We start from the raw sequence: 23,729 nt of genomic DNA, 5'->3' as shown, positions 1-23,729 counted from the left end.
AAAACTGATGAACAATTATTCGAATGGCAACCGGCCTATTACATTGACCACCCCCCTCCATTTGTTTTGTACACTGCTGCTACTCGCTGTTACTTATCTATGCAGTCACTTCACCCCTACCTACATGTACAAATTACCTTCACTAACCTGTTCCCCCGCACACTGACACGGTACCGGTACCCCTTGTATTTAGCCTCGTTATTGTTATGTTATTGTGTTACCTTTTATTTGAATACATTTTATTTGCTTTAGTTTATTTTGGTAAATATTTTCTTAGCTCTTCTTGAACTGCACTGTTGGTTAAGTGCTTGTAAGTAAGCATTTCACAGTAAGGTATACACTTGTAGTATTCAGAGCATGTGACAAATAAAGTTTGTTTTGATTTGACACACAGGGACAGACATACACAAACATACACACATAAACAGCAGTACTCCCAGACTGGAGGTCAGCCTTGCCTTTACCTAATCAAACACCAGCAGTCAACATAGCTAGCACCCAATCACAGACAATGAAGTAGGCGTTACCTCTGATAAACACCAGTTCATAAGGCTCAAAGCCAATCAGGTACCAGCCATCAGGAATGCCCCTCCTCAATCAAGAACTACAGAACAACATGAATCAGTGTAAGAGGTGGTTTGAGCAGAAAGCATGGCGCCACATGGCTTTTTGGCTGCATTGCACTGTACTCTCCTCCTCTCATAAGAACTCAGTTCAGGACCTGACTGAATATAGAGCTATGGAGCCTTATGCACATCGCTGAATGACAACACGTGCACCTCCGCCACCACAGTCCAAAAATACATCACTCAGTGCTGTCACACAGCAATACCCACGACAACCGGGAAAGAGATTATAGCGATGAAATCAATTATGGCTTAATACAGAATGTGCCGGCTCTCACAACAATAAATTCCAGGCTTCCAAACTGCTGACGCCGATTGATTACCTTAATATTGCCCATATTGGCTGCCGCGGCGACTTGGTGTCAGCCTTCCCAGGGTGCATTTCAGGAATGAGGATGTGGCCTCGCCTCCGTTGTTTATTAATGTTCCTTTAGCTTATGATGATATCCCAGACCGTCTAGCACCACAAAATGCCACACACAACATGCTTACTGGACCCTGTCTTCCCATTTCAAAGCCGCGTTGAGACAATGACTTATCAGTGACCCAACCATTCCTACCATTTTGTTGCTGAGCTGTTGTGGTGCTGCTGCAATGTACATTTTCCCAGTGGTGTTGGCATTCATATTGTACGTAACCTAATATATTTTCAACTAAATGTCTCTGTCAAAACAACAGATATTCTCAGCGGTAAGCATGTGCCTATGAACCTGAGTTATACTGTTAGCACTGAGATCTTTTGCAATAGTAAGAAGCCCACTGTTAGCACTTCACCCTGCGCTATCAGCTCAAATGTAAATATCACTGTCATGTCTACCTCTGATAAGCCTCCCAGTAAAGCAATAAAAACAATCAAGAATCCCAGAAAAGCACTACAAATAGCCTACATTAAAACCTTTTGTCAATAGGGGGAGCTGTTAGCACTTTTTTTTTTGTTGACATTGCCAAATTAAACTGCCTAGTACTCAATTCTTGCTCGTACAATATGCATATTATTGTTATTATTGGATAGAAAACACTCTCTAGTTTCTATAACCGTTGGAATTATGTCTCTGAGTGGAACAGAACTCATTCTACAGAACTTTTCCTGACAGGGAGTGAGATTTCAGAAATCTTGGCCTCTGGTCCCAGGTCAGTTTTAATGTCCCTGTGAATGCTATGAGGATACAAACACTGCCTACGCCTTCCTCTAGATGTCAGTAAGTGGTGACAATTTGAATGGAGTCGATTGCGCAATCAGGGCCTGTATAAAACACCAAAGACCGGAAGGAGCTTTCTTTCGGACCCTGCGCTCGACGCACAATGGACGTCGGACTGACCTCTTTCCAAGCCTTGGTTCAGCCAGTAATATATCGCCGGTCATGTTTTTACCCGTTATAGGTGTTAAAAACATCATAAGGTAGTTAATTTAAACCGTTTTATAGCAATTCATATCCGTTTAGTGCGATTTTGATTCATTTATTTGTGACGCCCTTCCATGAGCTGGGCACGTTTCCTGTACATACCGAACGTTAGTGGCCATTTCGACGGGACAAGAGGACATCTTTCGACCAAAAGACGATTAGACCGGAGAAAGGATACATTGCCCAAGATTCTGATGGAAGAACAGCTCATAGTAAGAACTAATTATGATGATAAATCGCTGTTCTGTTGAAAAATGTTAAACGCATATTTCGCCATTTTGTTTTGTGTAGCTTCGCTTTGGCGGACCCGGTATTGCACAGTAAGGATAATTTTTGAAATGTAAGTCAGCGATTGCATTAAGAACTAATTTGTCTTTCGATTCCTGTCAACCCTGTATTTTTTAGTCAAGTTTATGATTAGTTATCGATTAGACTAGATCACTCTCAAAGATGGCGCCCGACATTTTCAGGACAGTTTTGCTACTATTCTCATTGTATAACCACGTTTTTTTGTGGCTAAATATGCACATTTTCGAACAAACTCTATATGTATGTTGTAATATGATGTTACAGGAGTGTCATCGGAAGAATTCTGAGAAGGTTAGTGAAAAAATGAATATATTTTGGTGATCATAACGTTATCGCTCCCGTTGCCTTGAATTCATGCTGGGGTAACGTTTGCACATGTGGTATGCTAATATAACGATTTATTGTGTTTTCGCTGTAAAACGCTTAGAAAATCTGAAATATTGTCTGAATTCACAAGATCTGTGTCTTTCCATTGCTATGCTTTGTCTATTTTTATGAAATGTTTTATGATGAGTAAATTGGTAATACACGTTGCTCTCTGTATTTATTCTAGTCGAGTTGTGATGGTGGGTGCAATTGTAAACTATGATTTCTACCTGAAATATGCAAATTTTTCTAACAAAACCTATCCTATACAATAAATATGTTATCAGACTGTCATCTGATGAGGTTTTTTCTTGGTTAGTGGCTATCAATATCTTTATTTGGCCGAATTGGTGATAGCTACTGGTGGAGAGAAAAAATGGTGGACAAAGAAAAATGGTGTCTTTTGTTAACGTGGTTAGCTAATAGATTTACATATTGTGTCTTCCCTGTAAAACATTTTAAAAATCAGAAATGATTGCTGGATTCACAAGAAGTGGATCTTTCATCTGGTATCTTGGACTTGTGATTGAATGATATTTAGATGCTACTATTTACTTGTGACGCTATGCTAGCTATGCTATTCAGCTTTTTTACTGGTGGGGGGGTGGGGGGTGCTCCCGGATCCGGGTTTCTGAGGCGGTAGAAGTTAACTTCTTATGGCTGGGAGCGCAATTTTTACGTTCGGATGAAAAGCGTGCCTAGAGTAAACTGCCTGCTACTCAGGCCCAGAAGCTAACATATGCATATTATTAGTAGATTTGGATAGAAAACACTCTGAAGTTTCTAAAACTGTTTGAATGATGTCTGTGAGTATAACAGAACTAATATGGCAGGCAAAAACCTTAGAAAAACTCCAACCAGGAAGTGGGAAATCTTAGGTTTTTAGGTTTTCAAGTCTTTGCCTATCCAATATACAGTGTAAATTTGGTCCGATTGCACTTCCTAAGGCTTCCACTAGATGTCAACAGTCTTTAGAACCTTGTTTCAGGCTTCTACTGTGAGGGGGAGAGAATAAGAGCTGTTTGACTAAGCGGTCTGGCAGAATGCCATGAGCTAATTCAGGCTCACGGCCGTGAGAGCGAGCTCTGTTCCTTTTCATTTCTAAAGACAAAGGAATTGTCCGGTTGAAACATTATTGAAGATTTTTGAAGATTTAAGATAGATTCTATACATCGTTTGACATGTTTCTACGAACTGTAATATAACTTTTTTGACATTTCGTGTGGACCTAGTGCTCGTGCCTTGTGGATTTGTGAACTAAACGCGCGAACAAAAAGGAGGTATTTGGACATAAATGATGGACTTTATCGAACAAAACAAACATGTATTGTGGAACTGGGATTCCTGGGAGTGCATTCCGATGAAGATCATCAAAGGTAAGTGGATATTTATAATGCTATTTTGGACTTCTGTTGACTCCACAACATGGCGGGTATCTGTATGGCTTGTTTTGGTCTCTGAGCGCTGTACTCAGATTAATCCATGGTGTGCTTTCGCTGTAAAGCTTTTTTTAAATCTTAAAAATAAGTCTGGCAACATAGCGGATTGGAAAACATGCAGTATATGAGAACTCAGATAGCTAAACTTAACAAAAAGAAGAAGAAACTATACTATGGAACAAAGATAAATGATATGAAGAATGATAGTAAAAGTTCTGGAGTACCTTAAATGAAATTATAGGCTTCTAAACTAAGCTAACTCTAAGCTAACTCAGCTCCGTCCTTCATTGAGGCTAATGGCTCATTCATAATAGTATCAACCAGGTTGGCACCCGGAAGGACTCTGACGTTGTTCACGCTGCTCGTTCACACAGTTCGTTCAGTGGGTAAGTGAATGCTCCTACCACGGTCTTCTCCAAGCATCTTTGACCAGTGTTTTGGCTACCTCTCTGGGATATGTGGGACGGTCGGTAGCGTCCCACCTGGCCAACATCCAGTGAAAATGCAGAGCGCCAAATTCAAATAAATTACTATAAAAATTAAACTTTCATGAAATCACACATTGAATATACCAAATTAAAGCTACACTTGTTGTGAATCCAGCCAACGTGTCAGATTTCAAAAATGCTTTACGGCGAAAGCAAACAATGCTATTATCTGAGGATAGTACCCCAGCTAACAATCACAGACCATCATATTTCAACCCTCCCGGCGCGACACAAAACGCAGAAATAAAGATATAATTCATGCCTTACCTTTGACGAGCTTCTTCTGTTGGCACTCCAATATGTCCCATAAACATCACAAATGGTCCTTTTGTTCGATTAATTCCGTCGCTATATATCCAAAATGTCCATTTATTTGGCGCGTTTGATCCAGAAAAACACCGGTTCCAACTTGCACAACGTGACTACAAAATATCTTTAAAGTTACCTGTAAGCTTTGTCCAAACATTTCAAACTACTTTTGTAAAACAACTTTAGGTATTTTTTTACGTAAATAATCAATAAAATTGAAGATGGGAGGATCTGTGTTCAATACCGGAGGAAAACAATGTGGAGCATGCTTTCTGGTCACGCGCCTCTAACAAACAGTACACTTCACTGGAGCCTCATTCTGAACATGCCTACTTCTTCATTTCTCAAAGGACAAACCTCAACCAATTTCTAAAGACTGTTGACATCCAGTGGAAGTGATAGGAACTGCAGGACGTTCCCTTAAAAATCTGGATTCCCAATGAAAATCCATTGAAAAGAGAGTGACCTCAAAAAAATTGAATCTGATTGGTTTGTCCTCGGGTTTCTGCCTGCCAAATAAGTTATGTTATAGTCACAGACATGATTCAAACAGTTTAAGAAACTTCAGAGTGTTTTCTATCCAATACTAATAATAATATGCATATATTAGCATCTGGGACTGAGTTTACTCTGGGCACGCTTTTCATCCAAATGTGAAAATGCTGCCCCATCCTAGAGAAGTTAATGCACCGCATACTGCTTGTATCCACGTTGGTCATCTTCCGCTCATTTATTATTAAAGTGCAGCCAGGATCCATACAGTGAGCAAGTTGTCCGCTTTCTCTCTGTTTATCGTACTGGTGCCTGTGTGTTGCTTGTGTGTTTGCCATTTCACTGGCAGCACTTGTTTTCGGGATGTGGGATGTGGGTTGTGTTTGCGAACTCATTTTAGCTCACAACAAGCTTGTAGCATGGCTAATACTAAAAAAACTCTGCAAAACTCAATGTGGAAGAGGAATACGTCTCAAGCACTACACTCCATGAACTAATTGATAAATGAAAATAGTTCTATAAAGATCTAATAGATCTGCTGGAAAATAACGCTGAGTTCTTCCTACAACTCTTTATTGATTCTACCGACAAAAGGGTTGATGATCTGTTTAAGAGTTCCTTACAGTTACTTCCCATTTTCTTTGCTGATGATGCTAATTTGATTTTATCACAATAATTTTTATTCACTAATTAATAAAGCCAACTCAGTCATGGCAAAATCTTCTGAACAAATTATCTTTAAATGTAAAAAAAATCCTACTTTATTGAATTCACTAGTATGAATAAGAAATATTATACAGAAAACATATCCATCATCTCAATTGGTGGGAATGAAATGGAACAAGTCATTTTCAGAGTATTAATTGATGAAAAGTTATCCTGGAAAGATCATATTACATTTTTTTGCAGCAAAGTGATGGAAGATTAGTGGTTTGGTTCATCAGGCTTGCTTCCTAACTCTGTACAATAGCTTAATTTAACCATATCTCATTTACTGTAATATTGCCTGGGCCAGTACTCTGCGTATGCCTCCTACCTAAACAAAGTACTCATCATACAAAAAGACTAGCCAACTCTAATTATCTAGCTCCATCTGCTCTCCATCTGAAACTCAATATATTTATTTTACGACAATAATGTATGCCAATCATGCACTTTCATCTACAAATACTCATACCTCCCACAGTGTACCTAAACCCTTCAATGGATTCGTCCAGGTTCATTCTGAAATTCATCTATACAACACAAGACACAATAACCTTCACCCTCCCCAATGCCGCACCTCACATAGTCAATTCTCTATCAGATACAGAGGTACCATACTCTGGAATTCTTATCTTCACATTGCTGAAACATCATCATCCCTCAATAACTTCAAGCGGAGACTGGGGGTCAGCCTGATGAACCAAACTACTCAGTAATCTCCTCCAAATAACCTAACTCTCACATGCACACATATTTTAGAACTTACAATATGTACTGTATATAGTTTTTTTGTAGTGTGGTTTTCATATAAGCCCTTGTGCTTCCAACCACACCTGCACCCCGTTAAAAATGTATATACTGTATATGTATGGTTGTTTTTTTTGGTGCAAACATTTTTTTAATAACAAAAACCCTTTGATATTGCCAACCTCTTTTTAAAAACTTTTTTTTTTACTAGATTAGCTAACTTTGGCATGACATGCAAACAACAAATGCTGAGTTCATATTCATACATAATGGACCAAATAATGAAACACAAGCACTGTAGCTTTGAATCTATAAATAAGGATAAACCACCTGGAACCGACAACCTGGATGGTAAATTACAGACGTTGGTAACGGAATACATTGCGACTCCTATTTGCCACATCTTCAATCTAAGCCTAGAAGACAGTGTGCCCTCAGGCCTGGATGGAGGCGAAGGTCATTCCACTGCCCAAAAATAGCAAAGCACCCTTTAATGGTTCAAACAGCAGACCAATCAGCTTGTTAACAGCGCTTAGCGAGCTTTTGGAAGAAATCGTGTTCGACCGAATACAATGTTATTTTACAGATGTTTTTTTACAGACTATGCTTATAGGGGAGGACACACAACATGCCTCCTACCTACACTGACACAAATGACTGATTGACTGAAAGAAAATTATAATAATGTGATTGTGGGAGCTGTTTTGTTATACTTCCGTGCAGGCTTTGATATCACTGTTCATAACATATTGTTGAAAGAACGTAGGTGTTATGGATTAACCTCTAACGAGTCACCCTCCCGGATCTGGGATCCTCCTCATCAAAAAAGCTGACTAGCATAGCCTAGCCTAACGCGACAGGGATATCATATAATATAATTTCATGAAATCACAAGTCCAATACAGCAAATGAAAGATAAACATCTTGTGAATCCAGCCATCATTTCCAATTTTTAAAATGTTTTACAGCGAAAACACAAAATATATTTATAATAGCTCACCACAATAGCCAAACACACAACGCCATGTTTTCACCATGTTTCCACCGCAAATGTAGCTTTCACAAAACCCACAAATAGAGATAAAATGAATCACTAACCTTGAACAACTTCATCAGATGACAGTCTTATAACATCATGTTATACAATACATTTATGTTTTGTTCGATAATGTGCATATTTGAGGTATAAATCATAGTTTTACATTGCAGCCACCATCACAAATAGCACCAAAACAGCCAGAATAATTACAGAGAGCAACGTGAAATACATAAATACTCATCATAAAACATTTATGAAAAATACATGGTGTACAGTAAATGAAAGACAAACATCTTGTGAATCCAGCCAATATTTCAGATTTTTTAAGAGTTTTACAGCGAAAACACAATATAGAATTATATTAGCTTACCACAATAGCCAAAAACACAACCCATTTATCGGCAGCAAAAGTTAGCGATCGCAAGAAAACAGCAAAAGATATATAGTTTTTCACTAACCTTGACAAGCTTCATCAGATGACAGTCCTATAACATCAGGTTATACAATACACTTATGTTTTGTTCGAAAATGTGCATATTTAGAGCTGAAATCCGTGGTTATACATTGTGAAAACGTAGCAACTTTTTTCCAGAATCTCCGGATATATTTCTGACACTCACCTATTCTGACCAAATAACTCATCATATACTTTACTAAAAAATAAATGTTGTACAGCAAATGATAGATACACTAGTTCTTAATGCAATCGCCGTGTTAGAATTCTAAAAATAACTTTAGTACGACATCCAGCTTACGTTATAACGAACAGCGCCCAAAATCAGGGCAGAAAATAATACTAAACATTTTCGACAGAAATACGAAATAACATCATAAATGGGTCCTACTTTTGCTGAGCTTCCATCAGAATCTTGTACAAGGGGTCCTTTGTCCAGAATAATCGTTGTTTGGATTTAGAATGTCCTCTTCGTCTGTCGAATTAGCAACCAAAGCTAGCCAAGTGGCGCGAAGCTGTCCATCGTCACCAAACGCAGAGAACGGAACACGCCAAAACTCCCGATAAACGTTCAATAATCTGATAAAACTATATTGAAAAAACATACTTTACGATGATATTATCACATTTATCAAATAAAATCAAAGCCGGAGATATTAGCCGTCTATAACGAAAGCTTTTCAGAAGGCAATCCAGAGTTGCTGAACAAAGGAAATTGGGGTCATGTCATTCCAAGAGCTCTCTTTTGACCTCAGATAAAGCTAGACACCCCATTCCACCTCTCACTGCCTATTGACATCTAGTGGAAGGCGTATGAAGTGCATGTATATCCATAGATTTCAAGCAAATGAATAGGGAGGCCCTGGAACAGAGCCTCGATTTCAGATTTTTCACTTTCTGACAGGAAGTTTGCTGCAAAATGAGTTCTGTTTTACTCACAGATATAATTCAAACGGTTTTAGAAACTTGAGTGTTTTCTATCCAATAGTAATAATAATATGCATATTGTACGAGCAAGAATAGAGTACGAGGCCGTTTAAATTGGGCACGATTTTATCCCAAAGTGAAAACAGCGCCCTCTATCCCAAACAGGATAACATCATGTTGTAACATCACGTAATCTAACCAAAAAACTCATCATAAACTTTACTAAAAAATACATGTTGTACAGCAAATGAAAGATACACTGGTTCTTAATGCAACCGCTGTGTTAGATTTTAAAAAATTACTTTAGTACAACATACAGCATGCAATATTGTGAGACAGCGCTCACCTATTCTCCGCCTTGTTGGAGCCAACATATTCCACAAAAATACGAAATATCATAAATATTCTCTTACTTTTGATGATCTTCCATCAGAATGTTGTGCAAGGAGTCCTAGTTCCACAATAAATCGTTGTTTTGTTTTAGAATGTCCATTTCTTCTGTCGAATTAGCAACTTTGGCTAGCCATGTGGAGGGCACATGTCCAAGAAATCTTTGCGTACTGAACGAAAAATTCCCAAATTCCCAATAAACGTCGATTTAAACTGGTCAAACTCGGTTGAAAATCCTACTTTAGGATGTTTTTCTCATATGTATCCAATAAAATCAGAGCCGGAGCATTTCGTCGTGTATACGTAACGCATTTCAGAAGACAATGTTAGGTTCCCTGGTGCGCAGTTGAATACTGACAAAAGAGCGGACCTGTCACTCCAAAAGCTCTCATTCGGTCTCAGGTCAAGCTAGACAGCCCATTCAACATTCTACTGCCTGTTGACATCTAGTGGAAGGCGTATGAAGTGCGTACAGATCCATAAATATAAGCCAGTTGAATAGGCAGGCCCTGACACAGAGCCCCATTTTCAGAATTTTCACTTCCTGTTTGGAAGTTTGCTGCCAAATGAGTTCTGTTTTACTCACAAATATAATTCAAACAGTTTTAGAAACTTCAGAGTGTTTTCTATCCAATAGTAATAATAATATGCATATTGTATGATCTAGAACAGAGTACGAGGCCATTTAATTTGGGCGCAATTTTTTCCCAAAGTGAAAACAGCGCCCCCTATTAAGAAGAAGTTAACATCCTCTGATTTATCATGGATGGACAGTTACCTGTCCAATAGAACACAGAGGGTTTTCTTTAATGGAAGCCCCTCTAATGCAAATTCGTTTGAGTGGGGTGTACAACAGGGCAGTTGGCTTGGACCATTGTTGTTTTCTGTGTTTATTAATGACCTTACATTGACCTTGAATAAAGCCTGTGTGTCCATGTATGTTGACGACTCAACAGTATACAGTACCTTTGGAAAGTATTCAGACCCATTGACTTTTCCACATTTTGTTACGTTGTAGCCTTATTCTAAAAAAAAATAAAAAAAATAATCCCTCTCCAATCTACACAATACTCCATAATGACAAAGCAAAAACATGTTTTTAGAAATTGTTGCTAATTTAATAAAAATGTTCAACTGAAATATCACATTTACATAACTATTCAGACAGTTTACTCAGTACTTTGTTGAAGCACCTTTGGCAGCAATTACAGCATAGAGTCTTCTTGGGTATGACGCTACAAGTCTGGCCTACCTATATTTGGGGAGTTTCTCCCATTCTTCTCTGCAGATCCTCTCAAGCTCTGTCAGGTTGGTTGGGGAGTGCTGCTGCACAGCTATTTTCAGGTCTCTCCAGAGATGTTTGATCGGGTTCAAGTCCGGGCTCTGGCTGGGCCACTCAAGTACATTCAGAGACTTGTCTCCGAAGCCACTCCTACGTTGTCTTGGCTGTGTGCTTAGGGTCATTGTCCCATTGGAAGGTGAACCTTCGCCTCACTCTGAGGTCCTGAGCATTCTGGAGCACGTTTTCATCGGACTCTCAGACCATGAGAAACAAGATTCTCTGGTCTGATGAAACTAAGATTGAACTCTTTAGCTTAAATGCCAAGTGTCACATCTGGAGGAAACCTGAGGAGGAAGCCATCACTACGGTGAAGCATGGTCGTGGCAGCATCATGCTGTGGGGATGTTTTTTAGCTGCAGGGACTGGGAGACTAGTCAGGATGAATGCACTAGCTGTGGGCCACTCTGGATGGGAGCGTCTGCTGAATGGATAAATTGTAATGTAAATGTATTGCTGCTATGTATATTTGTGTATATTATGCATTTTATCTGTTGTGTTGTTTCCTGCCTCGGCAGCAGCTAATTGGGGATCCTACTAAATACTAAAATCCTAGCACTTCACACTGAAGGTTGTGTTTCAACTCCTCCTTCTCTAACAACTCCTCCCTGTCTTATAGGAATGGCGGTGGGCGCAGTGGGACATTCTGTGCCAGCACCATCCTGCTGGAGATGATCCAGTACCAGAACATGGTGGACATCTTCTACTCCATCAAGACGCTCCGCAACTCCAAACCCAACATGGTGGAGTCACTGGTAGGTGGAGTGGAGCTGGCCGGCTGCAATTTAGCTTTGGCGTATTTTAGCGAGGAATTCCGTCCCGGGTTAAGCGCACATAAATGGAACATAATTGCCTTTTTATGCGCTTTTCTCTCTATGCATATTCCGACCTTGAATTTTAGCATGAAAATAGCATGCTATTCACCCACTACTCGTATTATGACTTTGACTTAATTCCCTAGTATTTCCACCACATTTACACGCGAGGAAACCATGATTGAGGAAACCATGAATAAGGTCTAGCGAACCAACCAGTTCCAAGTGGAAAAATAATCTATTAAATGTTTTCCCCATGGAAATAACACCATTCTCCATGCAGTGTAATTTACAATTTGATAAGATCTATTGATAAGAGCTAGGTAAATAAGTCATCCGTTTGGATAAGGTGATTGTAAATATAAATTACACTTATTTTAGATCTATTTTACCTTATGATTGCAGACAAATGTGAAACCAGTCATATGGCAGCAAACTGAAGCATGTCCACATATCACCTTTCCCAGAGTAAAGGTTATGAAATGCTGTGCCATTATGCAGAATTTAAATTGTACGTATGGCCTTTTAACTTGCAGGGCACTCTCGAATGTCATAATGATTGGCTACCCCAACTTTCTCTGTCTCCTATTTCTATCATGTTAAATATCAGTATCGACTGTCAGTAGGCCTAAAACCACACATATTCAGTGAACAATAAAATGTTATTTGATTTTGATTTGATTTACTGTTAGGCAATATCAACTGAAAGAAACTATCTTATTATTCAGTTTAATTACATTGTTTTGTTTACTTTCATTTACTTCCTCTGTAAACGCTTCATGGCCGTTCAGTTGTTGCTGAGGATAATTACTAACAGTTGATAATATAAAATAAGACATGTAGGCTAATTTAATCATTATGAATTAGAGCGCATGGCGCAATACTTGACTGTGTCATCACACAGTTCCATGGTTAATGCAGCAATAGACAACGATATTCTCCCTATTTTAATTATATCTACACTAATCTTCCAACATTACCATGGGTTGAAGAACTGAATGTGGCAATTTTCAGCATGAATCAAACCACTGTTTTCTTTCTTTCCTGTGTAAAGGCTCTCCAAACCTGGTTTTATGATTCATAAATACTTTCCGAAACCTAAATAATCTACAAGATCAGAGTATTTTTTTAATCTACCAGTTGATGCTGAAATGGAGACGAATATGCATGTATTTAGAAGGCATTCTTTCATTGATCCCTCATATTCTGAACCCGTTCTTTCAATGTTTAAAAAAAATGTAAATAAATATTTAACCTTTATTTAACCAGGGAGGCTAGTTGAGAACAAGTTCTCATTTACAACTGCGACCTGACCAAGATAAAGCAAAGCAGTTCGACACATACAACAACACAGAGTTACATATGGAAGAAACAAACATACAGTCGTGGCCAAAAGTTTTGAGAATGACACAAATATTAATTTCCACAAAGTTTACTGCTTCAGTGTCTTTAGATATTTTTGTCAGATGTTACTATGGAATACTGAAGTATAATTACAAACATTTCATAAGTGTCAAAGGCTTTTATTGACAATTACATAAAGTTGATGCAAAGAGTCAATATTTGCAGTGTTGACCCTTCTTTTTCAAGACCGCTGCAATCTGCCCTGGCATGCTGTCAATTAACTTCTGGGCCACACCCTGACTGATGGCAGCCCATTCTTGCATAATCAATGCTTGGAGTTTGTCAGAATTTGTGGGATTTTGTTTGTCCACCCGTCTCTTGAGGATTGACCACAAGTTCTCAATGGGATTAAGGTCTGGGGAGTTTCCTGGCCATGGACCCAAAATATTGATGTTTTGTTCCCCGAGCCACTTAGTTATCACTTTTGCCTTATGGCAAGGTGCTCCAACATGCTGGAAAAGGCATTGTTCGTCACCAAACTGTTCCTGGATGGTTGGGAGAAGTTGCTCTCGGAGGATGTGTTGGTACCATTCTTTATTCATGGCAGTGTTCTTAGGCAAAATTGTGAGTGAGCCCACTCCCTTGGCTGAGAAGCAACCCCACACATGAATGGTCTCAGGATGCTTTACTGTTGGCATGACACAGGACTGATGGTAGCCCTCACCTTGTCTTCTCCGGACAAGCTTTTTTCCGGATGCCCCAAATAATCGGAAAGGGGATTAATCAGAGAAAATGACTTTACCCCAGTCCTCAGCAGTCCAATCCCTGTACCTTTTGCAGAATATCAGTCTGTCCCTGAAGTTTTTCCTGGAGAGAAGTGGTTTCTTTGCTGCCCTTCTTGACACCAGGCCATCCTCCAAAAGTCTTCGCCTCACTGTGCGTGCAGATGCACTCACACCTGCCTGCTGCCATTCCTGAGCAAGCTCTGTACTGGTGGTGCCTCGATCCCGCAGCTGAATCAACTTTAGGAGACGGTTCTGGCGCTTGCTGGACTTTCTTGGGCGCCCTGAAGCCTTCTTCACAACAATTGAACCCGCTCTCCTTGAAGTTCTTGATGATCCGATAAATGGTTGATTTAGATGCAATCTTACTGGCAGCAATATCCTTGCCTGTGAAGCCCTTTTTGTGCAAAGCAATGATGACAGCACATGTTTCTTTGCAGGTAACCATGGTTGACAGAGGAAGAACAATGATTCCAAGCACCACCCTCCTTTTGAAGCTTCCAGTCTGTTATTCGAACTCAATCAGCATGATAAGGCCCTCCCCCGCCCCCCTTTCGGAAAAGCTGACCACGACTCCATTTTGTTGATTCCAGCCTACAAACAGAAACTAAAACAACAAGCTCCCGCGCTCAGGTCTGTTCAACGCTGGTCCGACCAATCTGAATCCACGCTTCAAGACTGCTTCGATCACGCGGATTGGAATATGTTCCGCATTGCGTCCAACAACAATATTGACGAATATGCTGATTCGGTGAGCGAGTTCATTAGGAAGTGCATTGACGATGTCGTACCCACAGCAACGATTAAAACATTCCCAAACCAGAAACCGTGGATTGACGGCAGCATTCGCGTGAAACTGAAAGCGCGAACCACTGCTTTTAACCAGGGCAAGGTGACCGGAAGCATGACCGAATACAAACAGTGTAGCTATTCTCTCCGCAAGGCAATCAAACAGGCTAAGTCCCAGTACAGAGACAAAATCTAGTCGCAATTCAACAGCTCAGACACAAGAGGTATGTGGCAGGGTCTACAGTCAATCACGGATTACAAAAAGAAAACCAGCCCCGTCGCGGACCAGGATGTCTCGCTCCCAGACAGGCTAAACAACTTTTTTGCCCGCTTTGAGGACAATACAGTGCCACTGACACGGCCCCCTACCAAAACCTGCGGGCTCTCCTTCACTGCAGCCGAGGTGAGTAAAACATTTAAACGTGTTAACCCTCGCAAGGCTGCAGGCCCAGACGGCATTCCCAGCCGCGTCCTCAGAGCATGCGCAGACCAGCTGGCTGGTGTGTTTACGGACATATTCAATCAATCCTTATCCCAGTCTGCTGTTCCCACATGCTTCAAGAGGGCCACCATTGTTCCTGTTCCCAAGAAAGCTAAGGTAACTGAGCTAAACGACTACCGCCCCGTAGCACTCACTTCCGTCATCATGAAGTGCTTTGAGAGACTAGTCAAGGACCATATCACCTCCACCCTACCGGACACCCTAGACCCACTCCAATTTGCTTACCGACCCAATAGGTCCACAGACGACGCAATCGCAACCACACTGCACACTGCCCTAACCCATCTGGACAAGAGGAATACCCATGTGAGAATGCTGTTCATCGATTACAGCTCAGCATTTAACACCATAGTACCCTCCAAACTCGTCATCAAGCTCGAGACCCTGGGTCTCGACCCCGCCCTGTGCAACTGGGTCCTGGACTTCCTGACGGGCCGCCCCCAGGTGGTGAGGGTAGGTAACAACATCTCCACCCCGCTGATCCTCAACACTGGGGCCCCACAAGGGTGCGTTCTGAGCCCTCTCCTGTACTCCCTGTTCACCCACGACTGCGTGGCCATGCACGCCTCCAACTCAATCATCAAGTTTGCGGATGACACTACAGTGGTAGGCTTGATTACCAACAACGACGAGACGGCCTACAGGGAGGAGGTGAGGGCCCTCGGAGTGTGGTGTCAGGAAAATAACCTCACACTCAACGTCAACAAAACAAAGGAGATGATTGTGGACTTCAGGAAACAGCAGAGGGAGCACCCCCCTATCCACATCGACGGGTCAGTAGTGGAGAAGGTGGAAAGTTTTAAGTTCCTCGGTGTACACATCACGGACAAACTGAATTGGTCCACCCACACAGACAGCGTTGTGAAGAAGGCGCAGCAGCGCCTCTTCAACCTCAGGAGGCTGAAGAAATTCGGCTTGTCACCAAAAGCACTCACAAACTTCTACAGATGCACAATCGAGAGCATCCTGTCGGGCTGTATCACCACCTGGTACGGCAACTGCTCCGCCCACAACCGTAAGGCTCTCCAGAGGGTAGTGAGGTCTGCAGAACGCATCACCGGGGGCAAACTACCTGCCCTCCAGGACACCTACACCACCCGATGTCACAGGAAGGCCATAAAGATCATCAAGGACAACAACCACCCAAGCCACTGCCTGTTCACCCCGCTATCATCCAGAAGGCGAGGTCAGTACAGGTGCATCAAAGCAGGGACCGAGAGACTGAAAAACAGCTTCTATCTCAAGGCCATCAGACTGTTAAACAGCCACCACTAACATTTAGCGGCCGCTGCCAACATACTGACTCAACTCCAGCCACTTTAAAAATGGGAATTGATGGAAATTATGTAAAAATGTACCACTAGCCACTTTAAACAATGTCACTTAATATAATGTTTACATACCCTACATTACCCATCTCATATGTATATACTGTACTCTATATCATCTACTGCATCTTGCCATCTTTATGTAATACATGTACCACTAGCCACTTTAAACTATGCCACTTTATGTTTACATACCCTACAGTACTCATCTCATATGTATATACCGTACTCTATACCATCTACTGCATCTTGCCATGCCGTTCTGTACCACCACTCATTCATATATCTTTATGTACATATTCTTTATCCCTTTACACTTGTGTGTGTGTATAAGGTAGTAGTTGTGGAATTGTTAGGTTAGATTACTTGTTGGTTATTACTGCATTGTCGGAACTAGAAGCACAAGCATTTCGCTACACTCGCATTAACATCTGCTAACCATGTGTATGTGACTAATAAAATTTGATTTGATTTGATTTGATCTCCAGCCTTGTCCTCGCCAACACTCACACCTGTGTTAACGAGAGAATCACTGACATGATGTCAGCTGGTCCTTTTGTGGCAGGGCTGAAATGCAGTGGAAATGTTTTGGGGGGATTCAGTTCATTTGCATGGCAAAGAGGGACTTTGCAATTAATTGCAATTCATCTGATCACTCTTCATAACATTCTGGAATATATGCAAATTGCCATCATACAAACTGAGGCAGTAGACTTTGAACATTTATATTTGTGTCATTCTCAAAACAAGCAATTGGCATGCTGACTGCAGGAATGTCAACCAGAGCTGTTACAAGATAATTTAATGTTAATTTCTGTACCATTAGCCGCATCCAACGTCGTTTTAGAGAATTTGGCAGTACGTCCAACCAGCCTCACAATCTCAGACCATGTGTAACCTGGCTCCCAAGTGGGTGGGCCTATGCCCATACATGGCTGCGCCCCTGCCCAGTCATGTGAAATCCATAGATTAGGGTCCCAGGAATTTATTTAAATTTACTGATTTCCTTATATGAGCTGTAACTCAGTAAAACCATTGAAATTGTTGCATGTTGCGTTTATATATATTTTTTGTAAAGTATTAAAGGAGCACCATATTTAACGGGATGACTTAAGATACAATAAATGTACTAAAAACCCTATTGAATGAAATTTTGACGAGAAAATCTGTTGGCTCAGCCAGTGGTAGGGTTTTCAGCAATTGAATTACATTTATTTCGAATACCGAAAAAGGTACGTCTAAATACTGAGAGGTGTGTGGGAAAGGCATGTGTAGGAAAGGCCTACATTCCGAAGTAGGGATCGGGCCTAAGATGACATTGAATTTCAATTCAAGACTTAAAAAGTTATCTTTTATTGAAGCTTTTTAAATTTTTCAGTTCCTGAGTTTAAATGGATTTGATCCTAACCCTACATATCACTACCATTGTTGATGTATGTAACTAATGCATGTACGTGTGTATTCTGCAGGACCAATACCGATTCTGCTACGACCTTATCCTGGAGTACTTGGACTGCATAGAAGATAGCATGAGATAGCAATGTTCCATAGCTGGTGCATCTCGTGGGCTGTGACTGCTGACTGGGTTACATACCCTGTGACCCCCTCAACATTTACTTTATTGTTTGGATCAATGGGCCTAAGGTGTTGTGAAGGACAAGAATATAAAAAAGGGGGAAGTGCTCCTCACTTTTAACCCTTTAACGTACAGCTGTGGTTTCCTCCATTTTATTGTTGACGATATTTGTTTTCATTTATGATACTTTCAGCTTCGTTTTTGTGCGTTTTTGGTCTTTGCCTCTGGACTGGAGCTCTTTTGTGCTAAATGTTTCTGTGGCGTCAACAATGGAGAAACATGAGAGAGTACCTGTGGAGAGGTTACCCTGCCTTTCATCATTTTTCTTCAAACATGGATGGCCCGGGCAGTTTTTTGTCTTGTTGATGAGAGTCCGGAGCTAAAAACAGAATTTGACTCTACATGGAAGTGTTCCGGTCTCTCCAAGAGCCACAGCAAATGCAGTCTACTGTGGTGAATACAAGATATCTCTACCACAAACTGCCTTACCGTCCACTAACACTGGGGAAGATATAGTACAACTCAATGGAATGATTTCAATGGGCTACATGAAAAACAGTGCTTTGCGTAATACATTTTCCAATTTGGCAGTGCTATGATAAATAGATGAGAGTCATCGAGACATAGGAGGATGAAGTACAATTTTATGTGTTTGCCACTTTTTGTGATGGGCCAACCTGGTATGTCATAAGACTGATCCAATGCCAATCAAACGGGATGCCTAACCTGTCACTTAATTTAATCGTGTCAATCCCACAGACTGACTTGAATCCTGTCTTCACTTTGTTCTACTCCTTCATGTTGATACATGTACAGTGCATTTGGAAATTATTCAGACCCCTTGACCTTTTCCACACTTTATTCTGATACACCCTTATTCTAAAATGGATGACATACTTTTGTTCCTCATCAATCTACACACAATACCCCATAATGACAAAGCAAAAACAGTTGTAATTTTTTTTTTGCAAATGTATAAAAAAACACCGGAAATACCTTATTTACATAAGTATTCAGACCCAAAATTTAGTTCAGGTGCATCCTGTTTCCATTGATCATCCTTGGGATGTTTCTACAACTTCATTGGAGTCCACCTGTGGTAAATTCAATTGTTTGGACATGATTTGGAAAGGCACACACCTGCCTATATAAGTTTCCACAATTGACAGTGCATGTCAGAGCAAAAACTAAGTTGTGAGTTCAAAGGAATTGTGCGTAGAGCTCTGAGACAGGATTGTGTCGAGGCACAGATCTGGGGAAGGGTACCAAAAAATGTCTGCAGCATTGAAGTTCCCCAAGAACACAGTAGCCTCCATCATTCTAAAATGTAAGAAGTTTGGAACAATCAGGAATTTTCCTAGGGCCTGCCGCTCGGCGAAACTGCGCCAACGGGGGAGAAAGGCCTTGGTCAGGGAGGTGACCAAGAACCCGATGGTCACTCTGACACAGCCCCAGAGTTCCTCCGGGGAGATGGGAGAACCTTCCAGAAGGACAACCATTTCTGCAGCACTCCACCAATCAGGCCTCTATGGTAGAGTGGCCAGATGGAAGCCACTCCTCAGTAAAAGGCACATGAAAGCCCGCTTGGAGTTTGCCAAAAGGTACCTGAAGACTCTCACACCATGAGAAACAAGATTCTCTCATCCGATGAAACCAATATTTAACTATTTGGCCTGAATGCTAACCGTAACGTCTGGGGGTAACCTGGAACCATCCCTACGGTGAATGAAGCATGGTGGTGGGAGCATCATGCTGTGGGGATGCTTTTCAGTGGCAGGGACTAGTCAGGATAGAGGGAAAGATGAACGGAGCAAAGTACAGAGATTCTTGATGAAAACCTGCTCCAGAGCGTTCAGGACCTCAAACTGGGGTGAAGGTTTACCTTCCAAAAGGATAACGACCGTAACCACACAGCCAAGACAGCGTAGGAGTGGCCCAGCCAGGCCCAACAAGTCTCTGAATGTCCTTGAGTGGCCCAGCCAGAGCCCGGACTTGAACCCGATCGAACATCTCTGGAGAGACCTGAAAATAGCTCTGCTGCTCCATCTAACCTGACGGAGCGTGAGAGGCTCTGCAGAGAAGAATGGGAGAAACTCCCCAAATACAGGTGTGCCTAGCTTGTAGCTTCATACACAAGGAGACTCAAGGCTGTAATCGCTGCGAAAGGTGCTTCAACAAAGTACTGAGTAAAGGGTCTGAATACTTATGTAAATGTGATATTTCAGTGTTTTATTTGTAATACATTTACAAACATTTCTAAAAACCAGTTTTTGCTTTGTCATTATGGAATATTGTGTGTAGATTGATGAGGGGGGAAAAACTATTTAATCTCCTTTAGAATAAGGCTGTAATGTAACAGAATGTGGAAAACGTCAAGGGGTCTAAATACTTTCCGAATGCACTGTATTTGTAAAACCACTGTTCTAAATGTGGATGTGTGCAATATGATGACCCTCTTATGGGGTAGTCTTGAAAGAAGTGCAGTGGTACAGATAGATTTAAGAGGCTGAGTCAGTAGAGAAAGATGTTTAAGACATGTAAAGAGTTAAAACTGCCACTTTATCTGTGACCACTTGTCCATATGAGCAGTCCTTGTAGGACATCTGTGTTCTCTATCATTTGATGTGGTTTGACTCCCAGATAGGAATCCCTAAAAGGAATACAATTGAAGAGATACTCAAATACATTTCAATATGGGCCTCCTGGGTGGCGTCTAAGGCACTGCATCGCAGGCTCTGTCGCAGCCGGCCGGGAGGCCCATGGGGCGGCGCACAATTGGCCCAGCGTCGTCCGGGTTAGGGAGGGTTTGGCCAGCAGGGATATCCTTGTCTCATCGCGCACTAGCGACTCCTGTGGCGGGCCGGGCACAGTGCACGCTGACCAGGTTGCCAGGTCTACGGTGTTTCCTCCGACACATTGGTGCGCCTGGCTTCCGGGTTGGATGGGAATTGTGTCAAGAAGCAGTGCGGCTTGGTTGGGTTGTGTTTCGGAGGACGCATGGCTCTCGACCTTCGCCTCTCCCGAAATCCGTACGGGAGTTGCAGCGATGAGACAAGACTGTAACTACTACCAATTGGATACCACGAAATTGGGGAAAAAATAAAATAAAAAATACATTTCAATATAAATTGGCCCCAAGTTACATAAATCTGCTCTTACTTTTTGTGCACCGTATGTGTTTTACTGTGTGTTTTACTGTGCTGGGGACTCCATTGATGTTCACACCAAACAAACAGGGGGAGTGGAAAACCTGGTTTTACACAACCATGACCTTGTTCCACAATACAGACTGGTGTAACTAACCCATTAGACCCTATCTGTATGAAAATACACAGCTCGCATACAGTATGCATGTTGGACTGTATAGACTATTATATGATCTGTGCTGAGACCCCGATCTCAAATTAAATGAAAAGTGTCCATAACCCATAGAACACTAATATGAAGCAAATCCCCTTTGGGATTTTAAATAAAACCTTTTGTGGCTAAATCAAGGGTCAGTAAACCAATATCTCTACTAATACCCACCAAGTGAGAACATAAGCAGTTCTCTTTATTTTGCTTTTTCTGAAGATGATCTCAGTGTCTTACTGTGCTATAATGGTGGTGCAAATGTCACTCTTATTGACCAGAAGGAGTTCCTCCTCCTAAAAAAGCCCTCTCCTTGGGACTGGGACCTTACAATGAGTGGCATTCACCCCAACCACGACAGCTAAGACAGACCCAGTCCCTGCTGGTTCTTAAATCCACGGTCTGGTCAAAGCACCAGGATGGAGGAAGTGGAGAAAGAGAGAGTATTCCAGACCCAAACAGGGTCTTAAAAATCTGACAGATGTGCATCTTTTTAATGCAAAACTGGAAGAGGAAAATGGTGAGGCTTGCTAGTGCAGCACTTCCTGGGTTTTGTTGGACACTTCATGTGCAAAAGGCAACATTGCTCGTCTTTGGAATCCCTGGACTCCAAAAGTTAGTGCCTGGACACTTATTTGAGGTTTGAAAGTATACGTGTACATATAGATGTATATTTATTGTATGTTCTGTGACTAATTACTATCTGTTTGCCCAGAGTAAAGATGTACAGTAAGTGACCACAAAGCAGTACATGACCATCATTCTAGCCCTGTCTATACCTGGTTATAACTTGCATCTTTTGTCCTGATCTTGTCTACATTCTGATTGTGCCCACATTTTTTGACAGGTGTAGACGATCAAAAGACACATTGTGAATCAAATCATCCTCAGGAGGTAGTCAGACACGATCTATCTGTAACAGAGAAACCATTTAAAATCATAATTATTCCTCCCTCTAAAATCTTTGACAGGTGGCACTATTGACTGATTACATAAATATGTCTTACAATAAATAAATATTATTTTGAAAGAATAGCTGTGAAATAATTTGTATGAAGGAAGGGACCTGGAAATCTGGTCACAATGCAGACTCAGTGGATGGATAACAGACACATGTTATTTGATTTCTGCATTGTTGGGGTTAGAGCTTGCAAGAAATGCATTTCACTGTACTTGAAAATTGTAATACCATGCGTAGACACATTTCTGGAAGTGTGGGTACAATCAGAATGTAGACAAGGACAAAGGACCTATTTTACCACCAGGTATAAACGGGGCATCTGAGTTTAATACCATCGGATTATTTGCCACATTTTGGCACCGATCTTGGACGTTTTTCTCTGAGTGCCATTCCAAAGCCCTTCCATCTAAAAAGCACGCCTCTGACCATCATCAACGCATGTGTGAATCCAAATGTTCTGCTTCTTCAAATCAGTTTGCCTTTTTCTTCCACTTCAAAGACATTCTCATTGACATTCAAATTTTCGTTACTTGGCGCTCTATTCAATCTGTAAAGCTGAAGTATTACAGATTCTGCCATAGAAATGTAAAGGTAATTCCTGATTGTGCCGACCTATGCAGCATTTACTGTGTTATGCAGTCTCCACTAAAGCAGGAACATTACCTTTAAACTTAAATCACGCTGTAAAGCTGAACTTATTGTGTATTTCCACATAGCTGTCAGTGGGAACTGAACGCAATTTACTTTTTCAAAGCTCTCATGATCCTTTCGCAATGACAGTAATTGCTTGAGTGGGCCGCCCCCATTAGTTCCTTCTTGAGTGTTTCTGTATGATATTGGAACAAGACTACTGTGTTTCTGACCATGTATTTGTGGGGCAGGGTGTGTATGTAAAAAGGGAGAGAGGGAGGCAAAATAACGGAAATATATTTGGGGGGTGTGAGCGGGTTTTTGTTCTGAAGAATAACAACCATCAACAATAAAAATGTATTGAGACAAAGGGCTACTTGTATCTTTGTGGTAAATGTTTCCCATCATATGGTTTGATTGAAACCAGTCGTGTAAAGACAAATGATGATGTCATTCACTGCGCTGTATTTCTAGTACCTACTGTCCACTCAGCTCCAATGGCAAAGCATCTGTCTGGAGTTCTTATGATCTCATGTCCTCCTCTCTGAAATGTACAGCACTGAAAATAATCTGTGGTTTTATTATGGTCTTGTCAGCAGGAGTGGAGAGAGCTGACAG

General features: G+C 41.2%; 1 protein-coding gene across 1 annotated transcript in view; it reads left to right on the top strand.

Annotated features, from left to right (window-relative positions):
- LOC139574025 (receptor-type tyrosine-protein phosphatase U-like) overlaps positions 1–23,481 on the top strand; it is a 198,019-nt gene extending 174,538 nt beyond the window's left edge. The window contains 2 exon segments of the mRNA XM_071398144.1: positions 11,653–11,788; positions 18,063–23,481. Of these exon segments, the coding sequence (XP_071254245.1) occupies positions 11,653–11,788; positions 18,063–18,131 (205 nt within the window). The 3' untranslated portion in view covers positions 18,132–23,481.
- The last annotated feature ends 248 nt before the right edge of the window (positions 23,482–23,729 follow it).

The sequence above is a fragment of the Salvelinus alpinus genome, chromosome 4 (assembly GCF_045679555.1).
Source record: "Salvelinus alpinus chromosome 4, SLU_Salpinus.1, whole genome shotgun sequence".
Classification (NCBI taxonomy): domain Eukaryota; kingdom Metazoa; phylum Chordata; class Actinopteri; order Salmoniformes; family Salmonidae; genus Salvelinus; species Salvelinus alpinus.
Note: the sequence above shows the minus strand (reverse complement) of the source record. Positions and strands in the feature narration are given on the sequence as shown.